Consider the following 25,613-nt stretch of genomic DNA (forward strand, 5'->3'; position numbering starts at 1 on the left):
TTGTTAGCAAGCATGTTTAATACAACCTTTTAAGTCGGGGCACAAGCTGAATAATCGGTTAAGAGCTATTGATTAATTGTTGCAATAATCGCCGAATAGTCGAATAATCATTCTAATAATCGTTAGATTAATCAATTATCAAAATAATCATTAGTCCCTACTTCTAATGACATGCCTTTTGACCATGCCCAGGAGGATGCCATACTCCTGGTAGAATGAGCTTTAGTACCCATGGGACTTGTGAATCAAAAGCGAGCGCAAGGTATCCACGACCCAGTGGAAATTTGCTTGTAGACGGCCACTGTGAATAGCCTCGAAAGCAAACGAAGTGTTGTTCATACACCCTGAATTGACTCATCAGGTCAATGTACATGTAAAATGCCCTCACAGGGCAGTGCATATGCAGTTTCTTAGCCTCATCCTACTCAAGAAGTGTATGAGAGAACTCATGCAGGGTAACAACCTGAGCCCTAAAGGGGATTGCCAGCACTTTGGTAACATAAGCCCCTCTGGGTTTGAGAATGACCTTTGACAGGCCCGGTCCAAACTCTAACAAGAGCTGTTGACCGAAAGGCCTGAAAATCCCAAACACGTTTGATGCCAAAACGAGTAGCAGCACAAAGAAAGTGTGCTTAAGCTTACTGCCTCTGGTGGCTTAAACGGAGAACCTGTAATCGAGCTTAACATCAGTGCTAAGTCCAGACTGAGATGTAGCGGGGTGAAAAGGGCCTTACCCGTCTCACACCCCACATAAATTTGCTGAGGGTGTCTGCCTAAAGACAAGCTCTCAGAGGTCATGAATGGTCGCTATGATAGCGGCCTAAAGCTTGAGCGTGTATGGAGTGAGTCCTGAATCCAAATGTTCTTGTAGGATGGAGAGTATTGTCTGCACAGGGCAATACATTTGGTCCTCACCTCGGGAGGAACACCAATCTTTTCTGTGTGGCCGTTGGCAGTTGTATGCTACCCTTCATCTGGGGCTGGTTGCTAAGCCCAACCGAGTCAGTTAAGCTGAATATTGCTCACATTTGTGATGTTTGTGCCTTGTGCAGCTGCTATGAGGTCTGTCAGTCGTGCTGGGGGATGGCAGACTTCTGGCACACCGCAAACAGTCAAGACTGTAATAGCCCTCTCGTTCCCGGCATACAGCGGCAGGGAAAGCGAGACCGCTGTCCTGGGAATGCGGAAGAAACCATTTCACAGGGTTTATCCAGCATACATGCCTCGTGCATACACAAAAACGTCTTAAGTTCATGTTGTGACGTGGCAGTTATCACCAGTAACAACAGTAAAAACAGGCACCTAAGTGACCTGTGTCATGCCACCAACTTGTTCCCGGCTCGCAACAGCGGGGAAATCGAGAGGGCTGCTTAGGTGACATGGAGGCACCTGGGGTATCATTCCACTGACACCAGGTTGCCCATAGACATTAGTCAGCCTCAGAGGCCGCTTTGTCAATTTCCCATCCTACGGTAAGCGTCTCACCTGAGTGCATACACATCTTACTAATAAGCCAGAGATAAAGAATCTTTCTCATCCCCGCTGAATGTAATCGTATCATCATCATCAGACTGTCACATCCAGTCGATGTGATTGTTATGGAGAATAGGAGCCCTAAAGGATTTGTAAACATAAAGAAATGTTTTATGTTTCTGATGCTGTCCATATGTCGACATTTTGTACATTTCGGTGTCTATGCAAACGGACAAAATGTAAGTGTGATAGAACCACACTTTACGTAAAAATACCTACAAATACTGATTAAGTTGACATTTCAGTGTCTATTCAAACTTTAAAAAATTTATGCATACCTTTTATGTATGAAAACCTTCAAAAGCTACTAAGATCACCCAGGGTGAATAAGTGCAAATTAATATCGATACCTTCACTGAAACAATTAAAATTAACAAAGTTAAAATTAAAAAATAAACAAACTCATAAATGTACATTTATGCCAGATATTTACATTTTACTAGATATTTCAGAAACTAGACATCTTTACAACTTATCCAACACATTAGTACAGCTATTTAATCAAATGTTGTTGTATTGCTGAAAGATTCATACTTAACAGCAATTTGCAGCATCTTTGAGGGGGCATTGAAGCCCTAAATTAGCCTCTTCAGTCTGTTAAATGTCATGTGTAATGTGGATATAGTGCTAGTAATTGCTTGTCCCAAATGAGATGTTGAGGAGCTTTCAGAGCTGATAATATCAAAGCGCCCACTGAACACTGGCCATCTGCTAAACAAGCTCATCCTGAGGCTGCATCAATTAGGCCTACTGGGATCTTTTATAATTAAAGATTAATTAGTGATCTAAGAACTAGAACTAGAACTAGAACTAAAAAAAATATTGCAGCAATTAAAGGAATAGTTCACCCAAAAATAAAATAATACTGTTATCAGTTACCTACCCTTATGTTTTTCCAAACCTGTAGTTTTGAGATATGTGATTAGGTGACTAGGGCTTGTTTAAGACATGGTTTGACACTGATAGTCACAGACACAAATGCTATCAATCGATCCATCACTCCAACCTTAAGTGTATGTGTTAACTGATCTAAGCACTTATATTTGTATATCAATTTCTCTGAGTAAGTCTCAAAAATTATTGAAAATATAAAAAAGCATACACATATTTTCAATACAGAGTACGGCTTAACATTTATTTGCACATTAAATTACAGAGGAAAAAAAAATCACCAGTGTTTTTCTGAGTAATGTATTGTGAGCTTACAAAACAGCGTATAATTTATTTGTGCATTTTGTTACGAGCAATCATGAGAATCTCTGATGCTGTTAATTGCATTAGTTAATAAAAATTAAAAAAAGCTGGGTGACTAGATCAGACAGTTGCGTTCTCTCCCAGAACCTTTAAGAACATTCTGGCTGCTCTTTTTCCTATAATGAAAGTGAATGGGGACTGGGTGACTATAGATGGGTACTGGGTCAGGCTCCTTGATGACAAAAAAGACCCATACAACCAGTGGCGTGTCCAGACTTTTTTGACTGGGGTGGCCAATGTGGGGCACAGACTCATTCAAGGGTGGCGAATGTTGCTTAGCTAAATAATTGATTAATTTTTATTAATAATACAAAACACAGAAGACTCCAAACAACATTTTTTTTTTTTTTTTTTTAGTTAGTATTTTTTTCTGTGTAATTTAAAGTAATGTCTCTTTAAACTGCATAAATTTTATGGACACTGCTAATATGAACAAATTAAGAACAGCACATCATTGAACACATGGTAGTTCTGTGCAATTAGTGGAGTTTTGGAGTTGGAGATGTCACATATTCCCTGTTTTTGTGTTGACTTTTATGTTGAAATTCTTGTTTAGTTCCTGTTTCCTGTTAGTTTGTAGTCCTTTTGTAGTTTCATTTTATGATTGGTTTTCCCCTGATTGTTTTCCCCAGGTGTTCCTCATTTCCTTGTTTGCTCATGTGTATTTAAGCCCTTGTTTCCCCTGGTTACCTTGTCAGTCTTTACATGTGTTGTTCTGTGCCTGTGCCTGTGCCTGTGCCTGTGCCTGTGCCTGTGCCTGTGCCTGTGCCTGTGCCTGTGCCTGTGCCTGTGCCTGTGCCTGTGCCTGTGCCTGTGCCTGTGCCTGTGCCATTCTGAGTTACTTTGTTTGTCTTTTGTTTTTCATTAAAGCTGCATTTAGATCCTCATTCCTCGTCTGCCTTGTCACAAAAAGACTGACCTAAAAATTGATCTAGTGGCCGTCAGAATTCTGCTGCTTCAGCATGGGGACCGTCCGTGAGTTTCTAAAGCTGGCAAATGTAGTGCACTATCCAGACCGCTCTCTGGTGGTTTTCTTCCGGGCTGGTCTGAATAGTGCACTGAGGGAACTGATGCCTCTGGCTGATCCTCACTGGACGCTCGGCGAATATGTGGAGAAGGCTCTGGAACTTTGCGGTTCCCTTTATACAGCGGATTATGGTGGGAACCCCGGGCCAAAACCTGCGTCTTTGGGCTCCGTCACATATTCCCTGTTTCATTTTATGATTGGTTTTCCCCTGATTGTTTTCCCCAGGTGTTCCTCGTTTCCTTGTTTGCTCATGTGTATTTAAGCCCTTGTTTCCACTGGTTACTTTGTCAGTCTTTACATGTGTTGTTAGTGCTGTACGAGTACTCCAGAGCACTCGTTAATTGACAAGTACTACTTAAGTTACGATGCTTTTGGGAAACAGGCTGCAAAACTAAGGTGAATCATAAGATGGATACTGTGATCTACTTAGGCTTCCGATGCTTCTGGGAAACGAGGCCCAGACCTCTAACAGGACGGATGTTCATGGTGCTTTTTGTAATGTCGTACAGTGTTTGCAGTGAATGTAATCATTGTTTATATTGAAATGGTCCCTCACTTGATATTCTTAAGCCCTCTTAATGGGTGCACTTTAGTTGTTTCCGGTCTCGAGAATAAAGCGACATGCAGTTATCGAATGTCTGGAGGGTTGTGTGTTTTTTTTTTTGTTTGTTTTGTGTGATTTAGACAAGTTGGCTATCGGGATATTTTCTGGTGGTTTAGTATATTGTTTTGATGTATATTTTATTGCACTTTATTAGTACCTTAATTTGAAGAAAAAAAATATATTACTATTCATCTCTCCAATGCATTGACAAAAGGAACTGTGTCATCAGGCCATTTGAGTAAATTACTAGGGCTGTCGATTTTAACGCATTAATTCAGTGCATTTGTTTCTATAATTATATTTTTTAAAAATAATGCGTTAAATTAACACAATCATGTTTCGTACCATAATAAGGAATATTCCTACCATCAGAGCAATTCAAGCTTGAAGTACCACCTGTTTTCTCCAGGGGGTAGTAAGCAAAGCTCCAGCTGTATAGGCAACACTCAGCTTACACAGAGAACAAACCACACTCACCTGATTGCAGACAGCACAAAATGAGGACTCGTTTTTGTGTTCAAACACTTGATGAAGCGTAAATCCGAAGGCAGGGATCTCAAGACATGTTTTTCCTAAGTTTCAAACTATGTTTAACGTAACACAGCAACGTAAAATGGTATGTTTATGATGCAACGCAACCTAAGTGAGATGCTCCAAATGCGCACGTCTGATGTAGGTGCACATTGACGTCTCCTTAGAAAAGCCCTGTTAATAAATTTCAAAATAGATTGCTGTGAACTGTAGGCCAATGATTGGCTTATGTTCAGTAATTTGGAAATAAACAATAATTTGGATCCTAAAGCCAATTATCAATGCTTTGCTCAGCTGCCACAATAATGTAATGCATTTTAATTATCTGAATTATTTTTTTATAATGCAGTATATATATTTAATTTGTAATTATGTAAATATAACTATTTCATCATTATATATAAAGTTATTGTTATTTGAGGGGTTTCTCCGCAAATATTTATATATGCGATTAACTACGATTAATTAATGGCCATGCCATGCAATTAATTTGATTAAATTTTTTTTATCGATTGAGAGCCCTATAAAATAAATGTGGATTTGGTGGTAATCACCACAGAAAACAAAATATTGGTTCTTTAAAGGTAAATTGATCGCATTTGCTGAGCTTCTTCAGAAAATGTAAATTGAATTTTGACGCTAAAATTAATTTTAGATGACAATCAAGTTCAGTGGTCTTTAAAAGTAGCTGGACAAATATGCAGGACATAATGCAGTTTTGATGGCAATGCTTTAGATGATTGTTCAAAATAGCCTATTGAAAATCAGGAATGTATCATATGTAAACCCTGATATTACACTGCATAAATTTTTCTTTAATAGTTGTGCATACAGCATATACACATCGATGGATGGTCCTTACACTAAGACTGAAAGTTTCCCCCACTACTTAGTGCAGGTTGCCAGCTTGAACAGGGCCATGACGATTCACTTTCGGGTTGGAACCGGAGGCAAACTGTTATAGGTGCATCATCAGGACCAATATTACAGTCCTATCAAAAGGGCAACTGTTCCTTTTTAGATTGCAATTCCTCATCTTCTGATTGCATTTATCTGTGAAATTAAAATGACAGTAAGCTGGCTAATTTCAATGAATTGTTTCAGTACGCTCCCCATTTTACCAAAACTTTGGAGGAAAAAACATTAGGGACATTTGGGAGGTGAAAGGTACACAATTAGCGATAAACACATTTCTGTATGGAAACGGCTTATGGGCAGATTTATTTTGCGATAAACCAAACTTATGCGACAAAGTGTTTTTTTAGGCATGACGTCATCACGCACACCATTTGTATTGATAAAAAGCCATTTGAATGGAAACAGGCAGAAGACAGCAAATTTTGTAACAAATGTTTTACGCATTTTCACTTTATCGATAACAAAACAGCGCGAAAAGTGGATGGAAACTAGGCTAATGACTTTTATTCACTTTTACATATCACAAAAAGATGCTGTCCGCACAATGAATGACTATCAGACTGAATATATATATATATATATATATATATATATATATATATATATATATATATATATATATATTTTAAACTTGCATAGTGAAAATGTGCAATGTGCAGTGAGTTAAAAACAGACTAGCAAGCAAACCTTTCAGCCCATAGCTTTCTTCTGCGCTCCAGGTGTGCTAACGTTGGTCAGGTTGTTTAAGTTATTGTTCTCTATTATGACATATTTCACTGTATTGTTGTGTATTGTTGTGCTATCTTTGTTTAATATATACTGCATTTGGATCCTAACACCCCACTCTCTCTGAGTAATCATGTAGCAGAAGACCAGACCAATTTAAGATGGATCCAGCAGTAGAATTCCTGTACCTTAGGCAGGAAGAAGACTCCATAGTGGAGTAAAATGAGCTGTTCTGTGTCCTTGCGAACTGTGTTGACTGGGGTAATATCGTCTTAAAAGACCTATTTCGATTTGGTCTCAACGAGCCTATTAAATCATGTCTGCCAGGAGCAGTGCATTGACTATGCTCTACAGCTCAGCTTCTCCTCTTACACAGTGGTACACTGCACTACTCCCCTTGTGGCGCCCAGCGCTCACTTCACCTCTCTTCTTGCTGGTCTCAAGAGGTGGAGGAGGAGAAGGAGGAGGAGGAGCAGAGGCGTTCCTGGCCTGGTGGTCCCAGCTTCGGTGGTTCCAGAGGTTCTTTATTTGGTGGTCCAAGCTTCTGTGGTTCAGATGTCTCAGCTTTGGTTGTCCCAGAGGTTCCTGTTTTGGTGGTCCCAGAGGTTCCTGGTTCAGTTGTCCTAGAGGTATCTGGCCGGTGGTCCCAGTGGTCCCAGCTTCGGTGGTCCCATCTTTGGTGGTCCCAAGACAGTTGTATCATCCTGCCGTGCTAGGAAGAGGAGAGGACCTGTGCCTCATCTAGCCCAGGCACAGCCAAAGAGGCCGTCTCTTAACCGACCACTTAAGTTGTCCCTAATTTCCTGTCATGGCTAAGGAGGCCGTTTCCCTGTTTTTGGTCATGGCCATAGAGGCCATCCACAACTCCCCTCCTGAGACCTTCGCCCTTCTAGAGTCCATTGTCTTGGCCGCCACGTACAAATTCATGTTAGTCCTGCCTGGCCTCACTCCCCTGTCGGTCCCGACAGACCTTAATGTCTATGTTGTCTTTTATGTGCTTGTACTTTTGTTATATGGAGTCTTATTTTGATTGTCTTATGTTTTCCTGTTTCCCTTGTTCCTGTTTCCTGTAATTACCTTGCCCAGGTGTGTCTAGTTTGTCATTAGCTTCATGTGTATTTAAGCCCTCATGTTTCCATTGTTCATTGTCTGGTCTTGCCTATTTATGGCTGTATAGTTGGTCAGGTTGTTTTAAGTTATTGTTCTCTATCGTGACTTTGATATGTTGTACTGTATTGTTGTGTATTTTCTATCTTTGTTAAATAAATACTGCTGTTGGATTCTAACACCCCACACTCTCTGAGTAACCACTTTACACCTGAAGAGCATGCAAATCGACACGTGAGCCAAAAGTGTCATAGAAGCACCACAAAATGATGTGGTTGTTGTTTTTCATCTCACGTTTGCTTTTAATGACGTCATCGTGTAGGTGATTTGAAACTCGATAAAGCATTAACCTTAGGGTTAGGGTTATCAGTAGAACATTCAACCCTCTTTTAGCGCAGCACAGTGGGTATTTCACCTCAGAACTGCCAAGTTAAGCATAATGAACCACTTAATATCATTTTGCAAAATATTTTGCCACAGTCATTTCATTTGCATGAGGTCAGGCTGAAATTTACTGCGTGATAACTAAGGGGTTCAGTGTTTTCAAATTCTTAAAGAACTTAAACACTACTTTGAGTTGAAATGTTGAAAGAAAATGTACCAACAGATGATATACTTATTTTCATTTTACATGTTCTCAGTTTGATTAATTCACACAACACAACAAAAAATAAATAAATAAATAAAATAAAAAAAAATAAAAAATAAATCTGAAATGTACCTTTATGCTATAAACTTTTTTTACCAAAGGCCAAGAATAGTAGCTGCATGATTATCCCATTTATAAGTTCTGCATGCTCGAATGACATTGGCTGAATGTCTTAACATTTAAGCTGTTTTGTAGTTGCTTCTAATACTCAAAGTAATATAAATTATCGAACACACAAAACAATTAACTAACTTTGACTTGGCTTTGAATACTCAGTTTGTCATAGTACATTGTCAGCCAGGACTGGGTCAGATCCTACATTTACATACCCAAAGCATCTGAAATTCTTGAAAGACAGTTAGCAAGAATTAACCTAAAGAACTGGGCTGCTACAGCAAATGGTGTAGGTCTAAATGAAAGTAAGACAAACTAAAAAACTGTAAATTTAGCTGTGCACCATTGTGCTCTTAAACCCTGATTACTCCGCATGGGCTCGCCATGCAAGTAGTGTATTTAAAGCTACTTTGAAGATCTATTCAAACTAAGTTTTTCAGTTGTTGTTTTTTCTCCCCAATTTGGAATGCCCAATTCACAATGTGCTCTAAGTCCTCATGGTGGTGTAGTGACTCGCCTCAATCTGGGTGGCGGAGGACAAATCTCAGTTGCCTCTGCATCTGAGACCATGAATCTGCACATCTTATCAGGCGGCTTGTTGAGCGCATTACCGCGGAGACATAGTGTGTGTGGAGGTTTCACGCTATTCTCCGCGGCATCCACGCACAACTCACCACACGCCCCACCGAGAGTGAGAACCACATTATAGCGACCACGAGGAGGTTACCCCATGTGACTCTACCCTCCCTAGCTGGAGTCACTCAGCATGCCCTGGATTCGAACTCATGACTCCAGGAGTGGTAGTCAGCGTCTTTATTCACTGAGCTACCCAGGTCCCCAAGTTTTTCAGTTCTTAATCCTATGGATTTTTAGGACCCATTTGAGATGTATGTGGTCACGACATGTTGCACAAAATGAAGACAACAAATTGGATTTAATGCTAAAATTGTTTATAAAAGAAAAATAAATTAACATAAAACAATGGTTCCTCAAGCATTTTTAAATTGTTTACAGTGATGCATTCACTACTGCAAATATGGAATCTTGGTTTATTAAAATAACAAGTTTGCAAGTAAAATTACCTCTAGATCAGCAAGTCATCATTTACAAAGATCTGCTGATCCATGCATTTATCCACTACCTTACAAAATGTAGAAGTTATTTAAAAAAAAGTCAAACGTTCATGTTAGCACATTTATATCACATAGACTATTTACTTATCAAATGGCCCTTAAGACTCTTTTAAAACAAAGTGATGTCCATGATTTTGAGGTTGTTTACATTTGCTATTGCAATGACTGGAATATTATTAGCTGTACTGTACCACTTACCAAATCAGCGAAGCTTTCTAATGTTTTCAGACTCTCTGTTTGTTCATGAAATAAGGCTCCTCTGTTATTTATGAAGTGTATCTTTAATTTGTTCCATTTTTGTTTTGCAGCAATATGGACCAGATGAAAAAAAAACAATCAACCAATGTAAGTCCAAACTCAGCTCAATACATGCATGTACATTTGTTGCTGTTCTTCATGCACTGTGGTTTATCAGGCATGATTTTCTTTTTTTTTATTTATTTTTTTTTTTTTTATTATCCTACTTACTTTTTTTAATCAGCTTTTAAAAATGGTAGAATGCTGTTTACACTGAGTAAAGGCATTAGAATCTGGATCTTTAATTTAAGCAAATGTTGAATGTTGGTGAAATTGTATTTTGCTCCTGTGTGCAGTAAATTGTTTGAAAACAGGCTAGCACTGTTCCACACATCACTTGTGTGAATCTGTCTCTGGAGCTAGTGCTTTTGCTTTTGACTAACGTATTGTTCAACATAGTCACACAAGAAATTGGCATGTTAGTTCTGAATGATTTTACAACTAAGTGTGATCCCAGTGTGATCAGTCTTGATTGTTATCAAAGTGTGGTTCGATATTGCCAAATCATAAATAGGCCAAGAAAAACCTTTGCATATCTTTGAGATAGTTTAATGTGAATGAAATAATTTTCTGAGAGCTTGCTTTTTCAATTTGACAAAATATATTTTTGTAAAACAGCTCTTGATTAGGGGAGACCAAAAAATGTTCCTTCACAGCTCACAGACTTCTTCTAATCTATTTTCCATTTTATGCTGTAAGAAACATGTATATGTGCCAAAAATAATTGTAACATTAGACTTATAATGAGAAAGACAAGATCATAATATCATATTTAATACATTACAGGGCAATTGTAACAGTAGCTGGAGTCAATTGTAACACTTGAAAAATAAATTGTCAATCCACTGAAACATAAAACCACAACTTAAAGTAATATTATTTTTGCTTTAATACCTATTAATATTTCTGAATATAGTTTTCACCTTTACATTGTACTAATTATTTTAGCTGTCAGAAATAATGTGTGTTTAAAGCAAAAGTGGGACCTCATAATATTTGAAGAAAATTAAATAATGTTCTCTAAAATATATGGATCTGCTAGTGGGTCAAGTACTACCAGTCTTTAACTAGGTACTAATAATTAATTTACAAATGCGTTATACATCATTAATATGAAGTTATAACAACATGCATAAAAAGGGTGACTTTCATGCTACCTACCAAATAGTGAGCCATTTTACCTCACATTATAAAACACTTATTCAATATTAATAACTAAAAATGTACCTCATTGTAAAGTGGACACATGTGAAGCATTTATTAAGGAGTCGCCAACATTACAAACCTACGTACCTAAAATTCAGTATGGTTTACTGGTAATATATGCTGTGAATGAGCATTAATATCTGAAAAGTGTTTTTGCAGAGGAGTTTAGGTAACTAGGACTAGTTAAGTTGGGACAGCACTCAGAGTAGCACCATTCTTTTGACATCTACGTGACAAAGAAAGTGACATCACGAGTCAAGACATTACAGTCATGAATATAAACACAAAATACACTGTAGCAAAATGACATAATCGCACCTTTTAATCTCAGTATAATAGCCTATTTTTAATGCATTATGACAAATCATGAATTAAGGAATTTTATGTTTTGTATTAATATAAGTATGAATAACTGTATTTATTAAGCATTTATAACATGTATGTTAAATTGCTCACTATTTGGCATGTATTGGATACAAGTTGCCTTATTTATGCATGTTGCTATAACTGCATATAAATGATTTATAACACATTTGTAAATTACTTAATGGCCATTAATGAACCTCTTCATAAACTCTTAACTAAGTGATACCAAAATTTTGTATTTACATTTTTGACATTTGACATTTTTTATTTTATCTAAAAGCCTGTTGTTGTTTTGTAGAAAATTTGAAACAAGCACACTTCTTTTTTGCACTCTACTGAGCATGTGCAGAGTAATCGTCATCACTCAAGTTTATTTGTTATTGCTAAAATTTGTGTTGCCCCCAGTCTCCCACACTTGTCGTTTCACATTCTTTTGTATTTATTCTCTTAGAGGGGCTATCTCAATGTTAATATATAAAATCAGCATTAGCATTCAAAATTTAATAGATCGTAAATGAGCATACATTTAAAGAAGGTGTGAAAAGTGTATGTTTACTCTGGATTCAGATTTTGTAATTTGTAAGAAAATAAGGAAATTAAATTTACGGATTTACATGTGGCCGAATGTAACAGATCAAAATGGCCATGTAAGGTAAATCACTTTGAAAAAAAAGGTTCCCATCCTTTATAGTGTAAATAGACAGCTTCTCCAGCAATATGTAAATGATGTGCTGATATCTCCCTGGAGACTAATTATTCACTGACTGGACTAAACATAGCAAACCATGCAATGGCTTTTCTTTGCATGCTGACAATCACAATACGGTCTTCTATGTGTGCGCATCTGCGTATCACAGTATGTGAACTGTTATCTCATTTTCCCTCCCTTGCAAAGAGGCCTTTTTGTTGCCATGTTTGTGCATCTCACCAGTGTGTGACATTAATCAGACTGGCCCAGTTTTTTGAACACCACGCATCTAACCAACCACTCACCCATTTGAGTGGATGACCAGACGATATCATTGCAAACAGGGCGAGCAGTCTTTTGGCTTCCACACAAATCATAAATAAATAACGTGCCACAGGCAGCACGCCTCATCGTTGAAAAGGTCACTCAGCGAGAAAGACAGGAAGAAATATTGCAAGAAAGAGCCTTTTTGTAGCAGACAAAATGCACAATCAAATCTCTCCTATTCAGCGCTTGAAGCATCATGTTTAATTTGGCCTTGAATCCACATGAAATCTTAATAAGAGGTTTGTTACTGTCACAAATGAAACAATATCATAAGACGAACCCCATTAAAAAGCCCTGTTCATGCACTAATTGGAAGGGAATTCGATAAGGCGAAGCACCTAGGTTTTGTTGCATGTCTGGGCCATGGAAGAGCTTTGGAGTAGTGAGAACACAGTGTAATGAACTGAGGGTTTTTGAAAATGTTGTTTTATTTCTCATATATCAGAGATGATGCAACAAATGACAGAACAGAGTTCCTAACTTCCACGCTGCAATTTTATGAGACACAACTGGCTGTCAGAACATATTGAACTAGCAGGGGTGTAAAGTAACGAATTACAAATACTCACGTTACTGTAATTAAGTAGTTTTTTCCAGTAATTGTACTTTTTTAAGTAGTTTTAAAATTGTATACTTTTACTTGAGTACATTTTAAGTGCTGTAACTGTACTTTTAATGTGCTATTTTCCCACCGTCTGTGTTCCTACTTCCCTGTCCTGATTTTATTTTTATCTATCAACATGATTGGCTAGGGAGAGTCTCGTGACTCCCATCAAATCAAATCACACGTAAAAAACTTGAACGGCAGCTGTAGATCTGGCGCCAACTGTTATGGATATGGAGGATGCCTCAAGCACAGTTCAACACCTGAACATCCACGGCCACACCTGAAAGGGCTTTTCACGGTGAAAAAGGCCAATTTCTTGACTGTGTCATGTGAGTTTAACTTGCTCAAGCCAGATATCAGCATTAATCCTGCCTCTAATTTGAAGAAACATATTGAGGTAAATTTTATATTTCTGCTAACTAGATTCTGTGTGTCTGTAATGCAGCCTGTAAATCTATCACTGAGATTATTGGGTTGATGTGAGAGATTAAGGCAATGTTATCAATAGGGCTGGGCGATAAAACAATCTATCTGAAAAAAAAGAGATGTCCTCGATATCGATGATAAACTTTTGAGTAATTTTCTATACTTAGTCTATGTTCTACATCTAGACCATGGGAGTTCATTACATCGATCGCGATAGCAAGACAACCACTGGTTGGTTGATCTAGATAAAATATAAAAGATTGACTTTTTATTTCCTGACGTCTGTAGCTGTGTGCCTTTTGATTGACAGGCAGCTAATATTTGTGCGCTAATGCGCCTAAACGATCAAATACACTTTATAATTCCTCCAATGCCATCTTGGTGAGGCATTAATGTAAACGCAGTTGGTTTGGTCTAAAGTGAACGTAAACAGTGGGACAAAAAGTGTATTTGCCTCAAAATGTCAGACTTGAAGTGTACATGTATCCGAATTGAGCACTGTCTAGTAGGCTGTGTCATATAAAGGCTATTAATTAAACAACAATAACAACGAAATGAGAAAACCACTCACTACTTTTGGCTGAATAACTTGAGTGGCTTTAAAATGATTAATGTAATAGAATAAAACAGACATTTTTAATAATAATATTTTTTTATAATATTGTTAGTTTTTTTTTAGTTTTTTTATAATACCGACCCCTGATGTAGAGATTGTGGTAATTTGTAATTATAATTATGCTTAGCCTTCATCAAGTTTTTTCTAATGCCTGATAGAAAAGTATCAGCCTTTGTAGAGCAATACTTCAGGCAGAACATTCCACCAGTCACAAACTTCAGAAAATTGTGCATCATACATTAGAATGAGAACACAACTATTGCTTGGCTTAAAAGATACAAGAACTGAATCAATGTGGAACACTGTATCTCAAAAGGAGGACAATGTGGCCCCCCTATGTACTACTTAAAGAAATAGTTCACTCAGAAATCAAAATTCTCTTATCATTTACTCACCCTTATGTCATCCCATATGTGTATGACTCTCTTTCTTCAGAACACAAATTAAATTTTTTAGAAGAATATTTCAGCTCTGTAGGTCCATACAATACAAGTGAATGGATGCCAAAATGTTGATGCTCCAAAAAGCACATAAAGGCAGCACAGAAGTAATCCATATGACTCCAGTGGTTAAATCCATGATATGATAAGTGTGTGTGAAAAAAAGATCAATATTTAAGTAAATGTTTGCTAGAAATTCTTCTTCCTGCCCAGTAGATGGTGATATGCATGAAGAATGTGACTCACCAAAAACAAAAGAAGAAGAAAGTTAAAGTGGAGGTTGTCTGAGCAGGGAGGAGAATTTATAGTAAAAATGGACTTAAATATTGATCTGTTTCTCACCCAACCTATCATATTTCTTCTGAAGACATGGATTTAACCACTGGAGTCACATGGATTAGGCTACTTTTTTTTTGTGATTTTTGGAGCTTACAAATTTTGGCACCAATTCACTTGCATTGTATGGACCAAAATAGCTGAGATATTCATCTAAAAATCTTAATTTGTGTTCTGCTGAAGAAAGTCATACACATCCGGGATGGCATAAGGGTGACTAAATGATGAGAGATTTTTCATTTTTGTGTGAATTATTACTTTAAAGCCCAATGTGGCCCCTGTACCAAACAACTGCTCTACCACCTCTATTGTGCGGGACATGACGCGCCAAGCGACCCTGCTTTTTTAGTGTTTTTTTTTTATTTATTTTTTATTGCATTCCTTGCATTGTTTTGAATATGTTTTATGCGCAACAATAACTTTCTCAGTCGGCATTAAGGAAAATTTAGACACTACACATAAACTGATTTTAATGTAATTGTTTCATACATTATGATATTGAAAATAACTTTTTCATCTTTTCATTTCTGTAATCATGTCGCCCTTTTATTTATTTTTAAATCAGATTCCTGTAGTGTTTACAGTATCATAGATAAGTGATGTATTTTAAAAGTTGTCAATCACAAACACCTATAAAATATCTATATTGGCAAACAGCCATAGAAAGGAATGTAAATTACGGTATGTGTGCTACATTTTAAAATTGTAGCATCGAGTTTTTATTTTAAAGGGGCATAGCTTTCGCAACTCAGTACTCAGTACTCACTACTCATGAGTACTTTTAAATGAGCTACTCTTTTACTTGAGTAGTTTTTAGGACAGGTACTTTTACTCTACTCAAACTATATTTTTTAAGAAGTAACAGTACTTTTACTTGTGTATTATTTTTCAGTACTCTTTCCACCCATGTGAAGTAGACATAAAACATATGCGACACATACTGCAAGCTACACATATGTATTTTCTCAGGCACTTATTTAGTCTAAATACAGATGTGGCCTTTGAGAATGTGTGTTTTTTCATGCGCTGTCATACAAACCATCACATGAAATCGTGCAGCACCACACAGACGGGCTTCTAAGAATTTAAATACATTTGTTACGTTTCTCAAAATATCCACCAGGTGGCACATGGGAGTCCAATGTTATCTCTTTGTGGGTGCATTACAGCAAGGTTTCTCAACCTTTTGCCCACTGCGACTCAATTTTTTTTTTTTAATGCCCGTCATCCATGACCCACCAAGGGGGTTGGTGGAATAAATTAATTGGTACTTAATTAATCTAGTTATGTTTATATGAATATAATATAACGGCCTAATATCTACAGCTCAGTATTATACAATGTAGCTTTGGTGCTGCTGGCTGAAGTTTTCAGATGGTCCCTTACCACACCCTCCACAGTTTTAGCACAATATGAGGACTTTTCAGATGGTCCCTTATTCACCGTAGGCACAATTTTCAACGAATATCAATGTTAAATTAATGATCTTGAACGATTTTGCGGTGACGCCACCGGACCAGCTTAAATATGGGACAAATCGCATTCCGTACTGATTCAATAAGAGATGCATCATTTCATCTTTAAATATTACGGAATGGGTGGTAACCCTACTTGGGAATGCTGCTCTGAAATGATGATGTCCAGAGATTGGATTGCATTCAGACTAGCATGATAATGCATGGAGCTAGCGCATGCAATGCTAAGTCATAAGAGATCTTGTCCAAAAAGAACGATTCGTAGCATTGATGGATTATTGTGATTGGACAGCTAATAATTAACATCAGAGAAATGCAGCCTCTTACAGTCATTTACGTTAACCTGGTGATATTTACACGATTTGACAATAGAGGTCACTGTAGCCCCAAACATTGCAAATGTACAGTTCCATCCTTCTAATTGGTAACTTGTACTCATGACAGAAAAGATCTCGTGACCCAGCAGACAATGATCCACGATCCACTTTTGAGTCGCTACCCAGTCGTTGAGATACCCTGATTTACAGTATATCTCATGTGGCTTGCAGAACTAGTTATTGTAGCTAACATGAATAAAAGAGGCGCTTGGCAGCTACAGTAATCATGCGTGTGGAGGATCAGCTGTCAATGATCATATTGTAGAATAGATTAATATTTTTGTGTCTGAGACCTCTCAGGCTGTGGAATATTTCCAAAAATCTGAGCATATTACAAATAAAAGATATAGGCTAAAGTATTTTGAAATGGAGGGATATTTCAAATATCTTTCTTTCTTTTTTTTCACATAGGCATGTCAGACACTGTAACTTGCGTAATGTTTCTTGCTTGGATGTTAAGCATACAGTTTTGTAGGATAATATTTCGAATTTCAAATATTTTTTGCTTGGAATTAAATATTTTAAAGTGATTCATTTTAAACCTGGTTTATTTGTTTAAGGCTCAGAAGCGTGTGGCTGGCCATGGTTGACGGGGATGTGTGAAATTTTTAATAAAGGTATTTCTGTTTATCACTGTGGGAAAATGCTGGCTTGTAACTGCTGGTCTAGGATCAGCTTCCCCACCTCAAATTCAACCCTTAATAACTAGTGAGAAGTGAAAGGCTGACTTTAGATTAGTGGCTGTGGATGAATTCATCTTACATTGCTTGAGTGGTTTCGGCCGATCGCTGCGTTCATGTGATCATGGATATGGAGAATGTCTTCATTTATGAAATAATTTCACATTTTAAAACAAATATTAAATAGAACAGTTCTTGAATTAAAGCATGGGCTATACATAATGGTAGCACTGAAAACAAGATCACAAGTTTGTAGCATTCCTTTTTTTAATTATAGGCCTATCCATTCACATTCAAATCAATAATCATACAATCAAACTCTGAACAAGCCAGCGCCGAGATGATTTGGTGGAAATAAGATACGTCCTCAAACTTGTGAAGAAGACTCTCTCCACTGGATTTTATCTTAAAGATGCACTCAGCTGCCAAAACAAACACACCCCTCCCTTAGGTGCTCCTTTGGAAGCTCTGCCCCCCAAATTCATGAACGCGCATTGCAATGGGAACGAGAGTAACAGTTCTTCGTGGCTATAAAACCCTTTGCAAACATTGTGCGGACAAATACCATTAGACGATTGGAGCAAACAACAACACAGCAAGTAATGTACATAACATTAGCTATGTAGAGGGTTAGCAAACTGTTGCTACAGTAAGTTGTTCCTGCTAAGATAACTTGCAGGGAAGACGAGATGGTTTTACACACACCAGCTCCAGACACTCACAACTCTCCTGCTACTAAATCTAACATCACAACAACAGCATATATGGGTTCAGTGAAACATAACAAAATGTATGTTACCCACCTATTGAGAAGAAAAAGAGCAACTTCTGCATCCATCTTCAAGCCTTTTACCTCTCGGAGGTCGCTCCACCGCTTAAAAGCCTCGCCGAAGTTGACGCGGCTCCTAGCCCTCGATTTATCATAATCCTTTTTAGGTTTATATTAGTCTTGGCCTGTTTCTCAGCCATTTGTCCTGCATGGAGTTTAGAAAGTTTGCATTAGCCAGATTTGCCGTCGCTCTTCTAATAAATTTCGCTCTAGCTCTGCCCCCACCCCCTATCCTGTGCACGCACAAGAACCACCCCCTGTTGCTAACTGGCTGGAGTAGTGTTGTGTGGATCAGTCTGATCCACTTTGTTTTTGTCCTATTTACAGAGACTGGGCTGTGTACAAATACTAGATTTTTTTTTCTAGCCTGCCAACAGAACGGACAGCTAGCAGACTGTTAGGAGATATTTGCAGAATTTGACAAAAAGTGTAATTATTGGATTAGAATTACTGAGTCCACCTTTAACTTCCGAAACGTTTCAAGTCATCGCTAAATGACATTGTCGGTGCAGACTACTGGCGTTTTTGATTCAAGCAGTCCAAATGTTTCTATTTTATTTTGCTTCGAAAATTCTTTCTAAAAGTAAAAAAAAAAAAAAAAAAAAAAAAAACAGCCTATACACGTGGAAAAATTGTTGCTATATTGTTAAATTGTTAAATGTCTAAAATACAAAGCACTTAAAAATGTAATTACTTAAAAATTTGTGATGCACTTTGAAATATTTATGTACATTTCTGGTTTAAAATTTGCCTAGGTTGAATTGATATGTAATGGTATGCAGCCTAATTGATGTTTGTAAAGGTATGTGACACTATCATATTTAAGTAAATGTATTGTTACAACAAATGCAATGAATTCATAAACCAAAGTTAATTTTAGTGCATCTTAAATGCATTTTATCATATAATTAAAAAATTTTTTACACACATTGCTGTGGGCATAAAGTGTTACTTTTTATAATGGTTGTCCTGCCACAAATGGATTACTTAAATCTCAAATTCTTAAAAGGTTTAGCTTCAAACTGCCCCATTCATGATTCTTTTGTTTCACATCAAACACATCTATCCTTTGTGGGAGTCAACGAGGAATTGGGGGAGGGAAGGCCTATATTTTTGAGGTAGGCCTAAATGTGATAAAGTGATCAGAATACATTATGCATATATCTTCATAGCTTAAAAAATGACATAATTCACATTGAAAGCCATAACAACTTTAAGAAATTAAAGGTACACACTCTAGTTTATTATTAGCCACACTTACATTACAAGTGTAGGTGTGATAATACGGGGTCTTGGGGTGTAGGTGTCTGCTGTAGGTGTGAATAGTCCCCTCCTCCATTAGGATATTCTAATTCCTACAAGGAAATGTATCTGATGCATATACCTTAGCTTACATTAACAATGGAATAAGGTACCATATAAATTTAACTGCACATGTCCACATGTCTAAGTGTTCACCATTACTGCCAATAATGTCAATAGCATTTTACCGAACTGTTTTTTAATAAACCATTTTTTTTTTTTTGCTGGAATAAAATCAGTTAATTTGGCTATTACACATAAAGCTCTGGGGTTTTAGACCACAGTGTACGGTGTTCATTCAGACTTTATTTGGCTATATTTGCCGTGTGCTGTCATATAGCCTACTGGACATGTAAATAATATTGCATGCCATATTCTTCACGATTTGTGAATTCAATTGATATCATCCTCCGCTCCGTAATTGGTTGTATTTAACATTGTGACTGTTTATTTTATAATGCATATAGTTGCAAAAGTTAAACACCTTTGTGAACTTTTTCCACAGCAAAGTTTTTTTTGTCTTGTCAATTAAGTCCACAAATTGTCACAATCACATTTGGTCACATTTGATTTGATCCTCTACCCCCATTGCGTTGTGTAATAATAGGCTGTGTCAATGGATGTTCAACTTTTGGAGCTATTTGCATTATAAAATAAATTGTTGCAGTGTTAAAACAACTGATTGCTTACATGTCTATGACAGCGCACTGCAGATTTATAGCCAAAAGAAGTCAAGAAGTCAATTTCAAACCTCAATCTTTACTGCAGTAATTTTTTAGGTATTTATTATTATTATTATTATTATTATTATTATTATTATCATTATTATACACTTGTGGTCGTGGATGAGTGACACACTGTCCTCAAAATGATGAAAATTCTGTTTTTATCCAAATATCTTGATTGCAAATGCGTTGTGTGGAAGTTTAGGAGGGGCTAGTTGTAACACGCATGGTTCAAACGTTTCCACACAAACGGGTTAGACGAAACTTAATTTGTTTACCTGTTGCCATATCAACACTGTGAAGAAAAATAATTGCTGCAAAATTAAAAAAAAACTTTGGAAGATATTTCCAAAACTTCAGTTTACAGAAGCAAAAGTAAAAATTCTAACTAAAGTTAAATTTAAATCAAATCCCTTTATTGTCACTCAACCATATACACAAGTCCAACAGTGGGTGAAAGTCTTGGGTGCGGCTCCAAGCAACATAGCAGTCATGACAAATACATTAAACGTCTGATTTACACATAACACAGTTTACACATCTGTTACACAACACAATATACAATATACACCTAATAATATACAATATCCAATATACACAAAGTAAGAAGACTGTTATCCCCCCCCCCCGTAATCAGTGGAAATAAATATGAAGAGTTGTGTTGACATTCAGCTGTCAGTTGATAGTCAGTAGCTAGTGTTGCTAATAAAGTGTGGTGCTGATATATGTATTGTGATCGATCAAGAGTTCAAAAGTCTAATTGCTTGGGGGAAGAAGCTGTCATGAATTTGGCTGGTGCAGGTCCTGATGCTGCGATACCGCCTGCCTGATGGTAGCAGTGAGAACAGCCCATGGCTCGGGTGGCTGGAGTCTCTGATGATCCTCCGAGCTTTTTTCACACACCGCCTGGTATAGATGTCCTGGAGGGAGGGAAGCTCACCTCCGATGATGTGTCTGGCAGTTCGCAGACTTTTGCAGGGCTTTACAGTTGAGGGCGGTGCTGTTGCTGTACCAGGCAGTGATTTAATCTCTGTTTTTAGAGTTTATTTAAAAAAAGGCAAACTCAAAATCTGTTAGAACAAACTGTATTTAATTCCATTACATAATTCTCCTTTAATGTGTGTGTGTGTGTGTGTGTGTGTGTGTGTGTCATTAATCCATGCATTATTTCAGCCAATGTTGTTGATTTGTTGTGTATTTACTGTCAAGTGGCAAAATTATTGCTATATTAGCCTATATATGAAGTTAATAAATGGCTTTTATTGACATAATATTTTTGTTTATTTTCTATTATTTTCATTAGATCAGATACAATTGTTAGAGGAGGATTTTAAGCTGTCATTTGGTCATGTTACAGTAAATGTGCCCCACACCTGTATATAACCTGTCCTGCCTATGGGGCACGTTGCAACATTTCACTTTCCTTCTTTTCAGGTAGATGGCGAGAAAAAGTATGTGCTCTATTCATGAAACAAGACCACATATTTGTACCAGACGTGTAAAATTAATGTGAAAAATAAAATAAAAATACTTTGAACGCCAAGTGCATTTACACAAACTTAAGAAAACCAAAAAGTGTTAGTTTGTGCCCCACTCTCAGTGTGTAAGAGTAAAATTGTAGAAAAATTAGTAGTTTAATGTTTTTAATGATTTAAGCGCTAATCATTAAGGGGGAGCTTTTTTCTATTATTTGGGCCCAAGCACTGAAAGTGCGAGGCCCTATTGTTCTTCTAAGGATTATTATTATTTTTATTACGCTTCTTTTCAAGGTTTTCGGTACTTTTGGGGTATATAACATGCGTGAAAACTCTTGAAAGTTTGCACACACATCAGAGTCACTGGCCACCCAGAACATGGGCCTGTTTGGGGGGCTCTGTAGCACATCCCTTTTGAGCTACAGTCACCAAACTTCGTACACATTTAGATCTCATCAAGCCGGACAACTTTTGCGCTGACAGTCATAAGCTCTGCCCAAAAGGAAGTTGGCCATTTTGGATTGTTTGAAAAATGCATGCTCTGGAATTTGATATACTCTTCAGAGGGATTTCATGTTACAGGTACCAAATGTGGGCGACATCATGCCAAGACATTGACGATGCTAAATTGCAAAAGGATTTTTTTATATATCAACAGTGTTGCCATGACGAAGCGATAAAATAATGTCAAAAAATTGGAATAAGGAAATGTCTCATATCTTCTGCTTGCATGGTGAGATTTACAAGAAAATTGAGCCAAATGTTTGTCCTTGCAGGCTGATCACATTGATGTGGCTATTGTGAGTCACGGTCATAGCGCCACCAACTGGTGGAAGTGTGTCACTTTTAACAGACTTTGAAATATCCCTATTATGTTAACCTGAATTGCTTCAAAACATTTTAGAATAATGTCAAGACAGTGCAGATTTAAAATTCTGAAGGGATTCTTGATATCTTAAATACTGTTGCCATGGCAATGCATTAAATGTCATCATTCCTTTTTGTGCATATTCACATGTTTTGAGGTATTTGGCATTATTTTTTCTTCAAATATAGAACGGTAAATAAATGTGTCTGTGTTTCTGCTACTCTCGTCTCCCCGCATCTTTTATTGCATTTTATTTTTTAAATGTAACACCCATCCACTGACATACAGATGCAATCTTGGTTTGTTACAATAACACTTTATATTTGGGTGAATTAGAAACCAGAACCTCTAAAAACTAGACACAAAAAGTAACCACTAGACCAATCAGTCATGGTCTTGATTAAATTACTGATATATGTGTTCATCTACTGACTAACAAAATCCCAAAACTGATAGAGGCAGACGTAGAGATTAAATTACCATATAATGTGATATATCTATTTGAATGATTGAATAGGTCATTAAGAACATCTGTTTATCAAAATAGGTGATTTAAAATAATCCATCCCTTATTGTGCATAAAATAATTAATATTCATGAGTTTTGCAGCACTGCCACCCAAAGTACAGTTTTCAGTACAGTTCATTTTTATTTAGAACTAACTTTGTGTTAATGTTCTCTTTCAAATGGCTTATTCAAGCTGTTACAAAGTTGATAGGCCTATAGCATTTTATTAGCAGAATAACATTGGATATGCATGCACTCTCCATCCATGCGTACACTTAAAAAAATAAAAATAAATAAATTGTCCTGCATAATGTGAAGTTTATTCCAGATTGCCAGTTTTATGTCAAGCTAAGGAACATTTAGAATTTGTTGATGTGTTTAATAGACAATGTAATGGTACTCTGGAGATTTTTTTTTATTATTTTTTTTTATGTTGGCAAATCAGTAGCAAAATTGTTACTACATGGTTCCTGTTGAAATGCAGTTGTATCGGATACGTATAATTTGATTGTGACTCCAATGAATGTAGTACTTGTTGCAATGAAGATTGGCACCTTAATCGATAAGATCTACGCATGTGCACTTGCTTTGGTGTTGCCACCCCTCATAGTATATAGTACATAGTACAAATATATTAACTCTAATTGTATTTGTTCGAATATGGCCATACACCAGATTTAAATATCAGAAAATGTAAATATTGCAAATGTCCTAATTATAATCTATTTTAACCTTAGATACGTTTTCTTGTATTACCTAACTGCACCGTAATTTGATGACCAAACTTTCGTTGTGGCAATGTATTTGATTACGTTGTGACAACCGGAAAAGTGAATTTCCCATATTAACAGACACAACGTAACTTTGGACCGGTGCCAGTCTGTCAGTATGAAGTTGTGGCAACATCGACGAACAATAGTTCTAAGTATGTGTAACCACGTTTTTCAGATAACTATGTTTTTCAAAAGAACGCCAGATAAAGTTAAAGATCCGTTTAAGATGGCTAGCAAAATAACAATATCTGTATCTTAGAAATAACAGCTTGTATTCGGGAGCAATGACGTCACTCTCCACCCCATGTGGTCCAAATCGCTCCGAACCGGTGTGCTGTTCGTTTGTGCTGATTTGTGCCGTTAAATGAAACAATGTAACTATTTATCTTCCTTAGAAATAGCATGAAACTTTTTGGGAGCAGTGACGTCACTCCAAATCGGTCTGAACCAGTGTCATTCGTTTGTGCTGATATGTGCTGTTAAAATAAAAATCATAACATATTCCTTTCTTTGTATTTAACAAGATAGCTTTTGGGAGCCGTGAAATTATTTCAAGTTTTTTTGCAAGTGAACAGCCACAGTATTCAGTTCTGAATACGTTTATTAGTTTTAATTCTGCTAGAAACTGGCGCGACTTGTGTTGACGGTGTTTGTGTAATTGTGTAGTCCTATATATTAGCTAATATTCAAAATATTTCTTTGAAATTTCAGCGCAGTGTTTGAAATCATGTTGCGTGCCATTCACTTGCTTGAATACGTTTGTTTTTGCACTAAAATTACACGCAGCGCCACAAAAGAGCAAAACGTATGTGTCTCAACTCGAGACGTTTAACAGTTTAAGTTTTTTTAACTTGACATGGCGTCTAAAAACACAAACAAGCCATCAAAGACGTCTATCTAGCGCACGTTTACATTGAAATCATTTATAAAACAGAGCAGACGGACACATAAATGCGCTCAATGTGAACGGCCCCTCAGTGTAAGTCTAGAACTCTGTAGAAAAGTTTGATCACACTTGCCTATTCTTTATTATTTGTTACTGCATATCTTCACCCTGCGTGCTGAAAATGAGGCACAAAACCCACATTTATACAAAGAATCCCTAACATTCATTTAAAATCCCCATTAGTTGTGTAATAAAATGTGATTAGAATTTGAAGTGCTATTAATACAGTAAGCTACGAATCTGAATATGACAATATATGCTGAACACTTGCATGCTGAAAGTGTCCATAAATGTTTTTACTGCTATAAAAATTCCAATTATATACAGTAGATATATGCAATATACACAATATGACGAAAATGACAATTTTCATATATGTAACATGTTTTTTAAACACTTGTGGAATTTAAATGTGTATATAAATGCTCAAATATATGAACTCTAATTGTATTTGTTCGTATATGGCCAGTGGCGATTTCTCAGGGCCAGCAAAGCCTTCTCTACTGGCATAACATGCCTAATAAATAAATATATTTTCATCCTTTCATTCTCATTGACCTTTTTGCCTATGTATTTTCAATCGCTTTCCACTCCTAATTAATCAAAAATGAATAGCAAAAAAAAAGTATCCAATTCCTCGATGCTTACAAGCAAAGTGTGACAACTGTTTCACAAATCGCATGCTCGTTAGCCAAAGCAGCACTTGAGTTTGAGCTCCACCCCGACAAGCCTTCAGAATTTCCACAGAATA

General features: G+C 36.9%; 1 protein-coding gene across 1 annotated transcript in view; it reads left to right on the forward strand.

The window, feature by feature from the left end:
• The window catches only part of LOC127429129 (follistatin-related protein 4-like), a 503,881-nt gene that overhangs the window by 29,003 nt on the left and 449,265 nt on the right, over window positions 1-25,613 (forward strand). The window contains exon 3 of the mRNA XM_051677965.1: window positions 9,905-9,941. Within this exon, the coding sequence (XP_051533925.1) occupies window positions 9,905-9,941 (37 nt within the window). The remainder of the gene's footprint in view (window positions 1-9,904; window positions 9,942-25,613) is intronic.

The sequence above is a fragment of the Myxocyprinus asiaticus genome, chromosome 38 (genome assembly GCF_019703515.2).
Source record: "Myxocyprinus asiaticus isolate MX2 ecotype Aquarium Trade chromosome 38, UBuf_Myxa_2, whole genome shotgun sequence".
In the NCBI taxonomy this organism is placed as follows: domain Eukaryota; kingdom Metazoa; phylum Chordata; class Actinopteri; order Cypriniformes; family Catostomidae; genus Myxocyprinus; species Myxocyprinus asiaticus.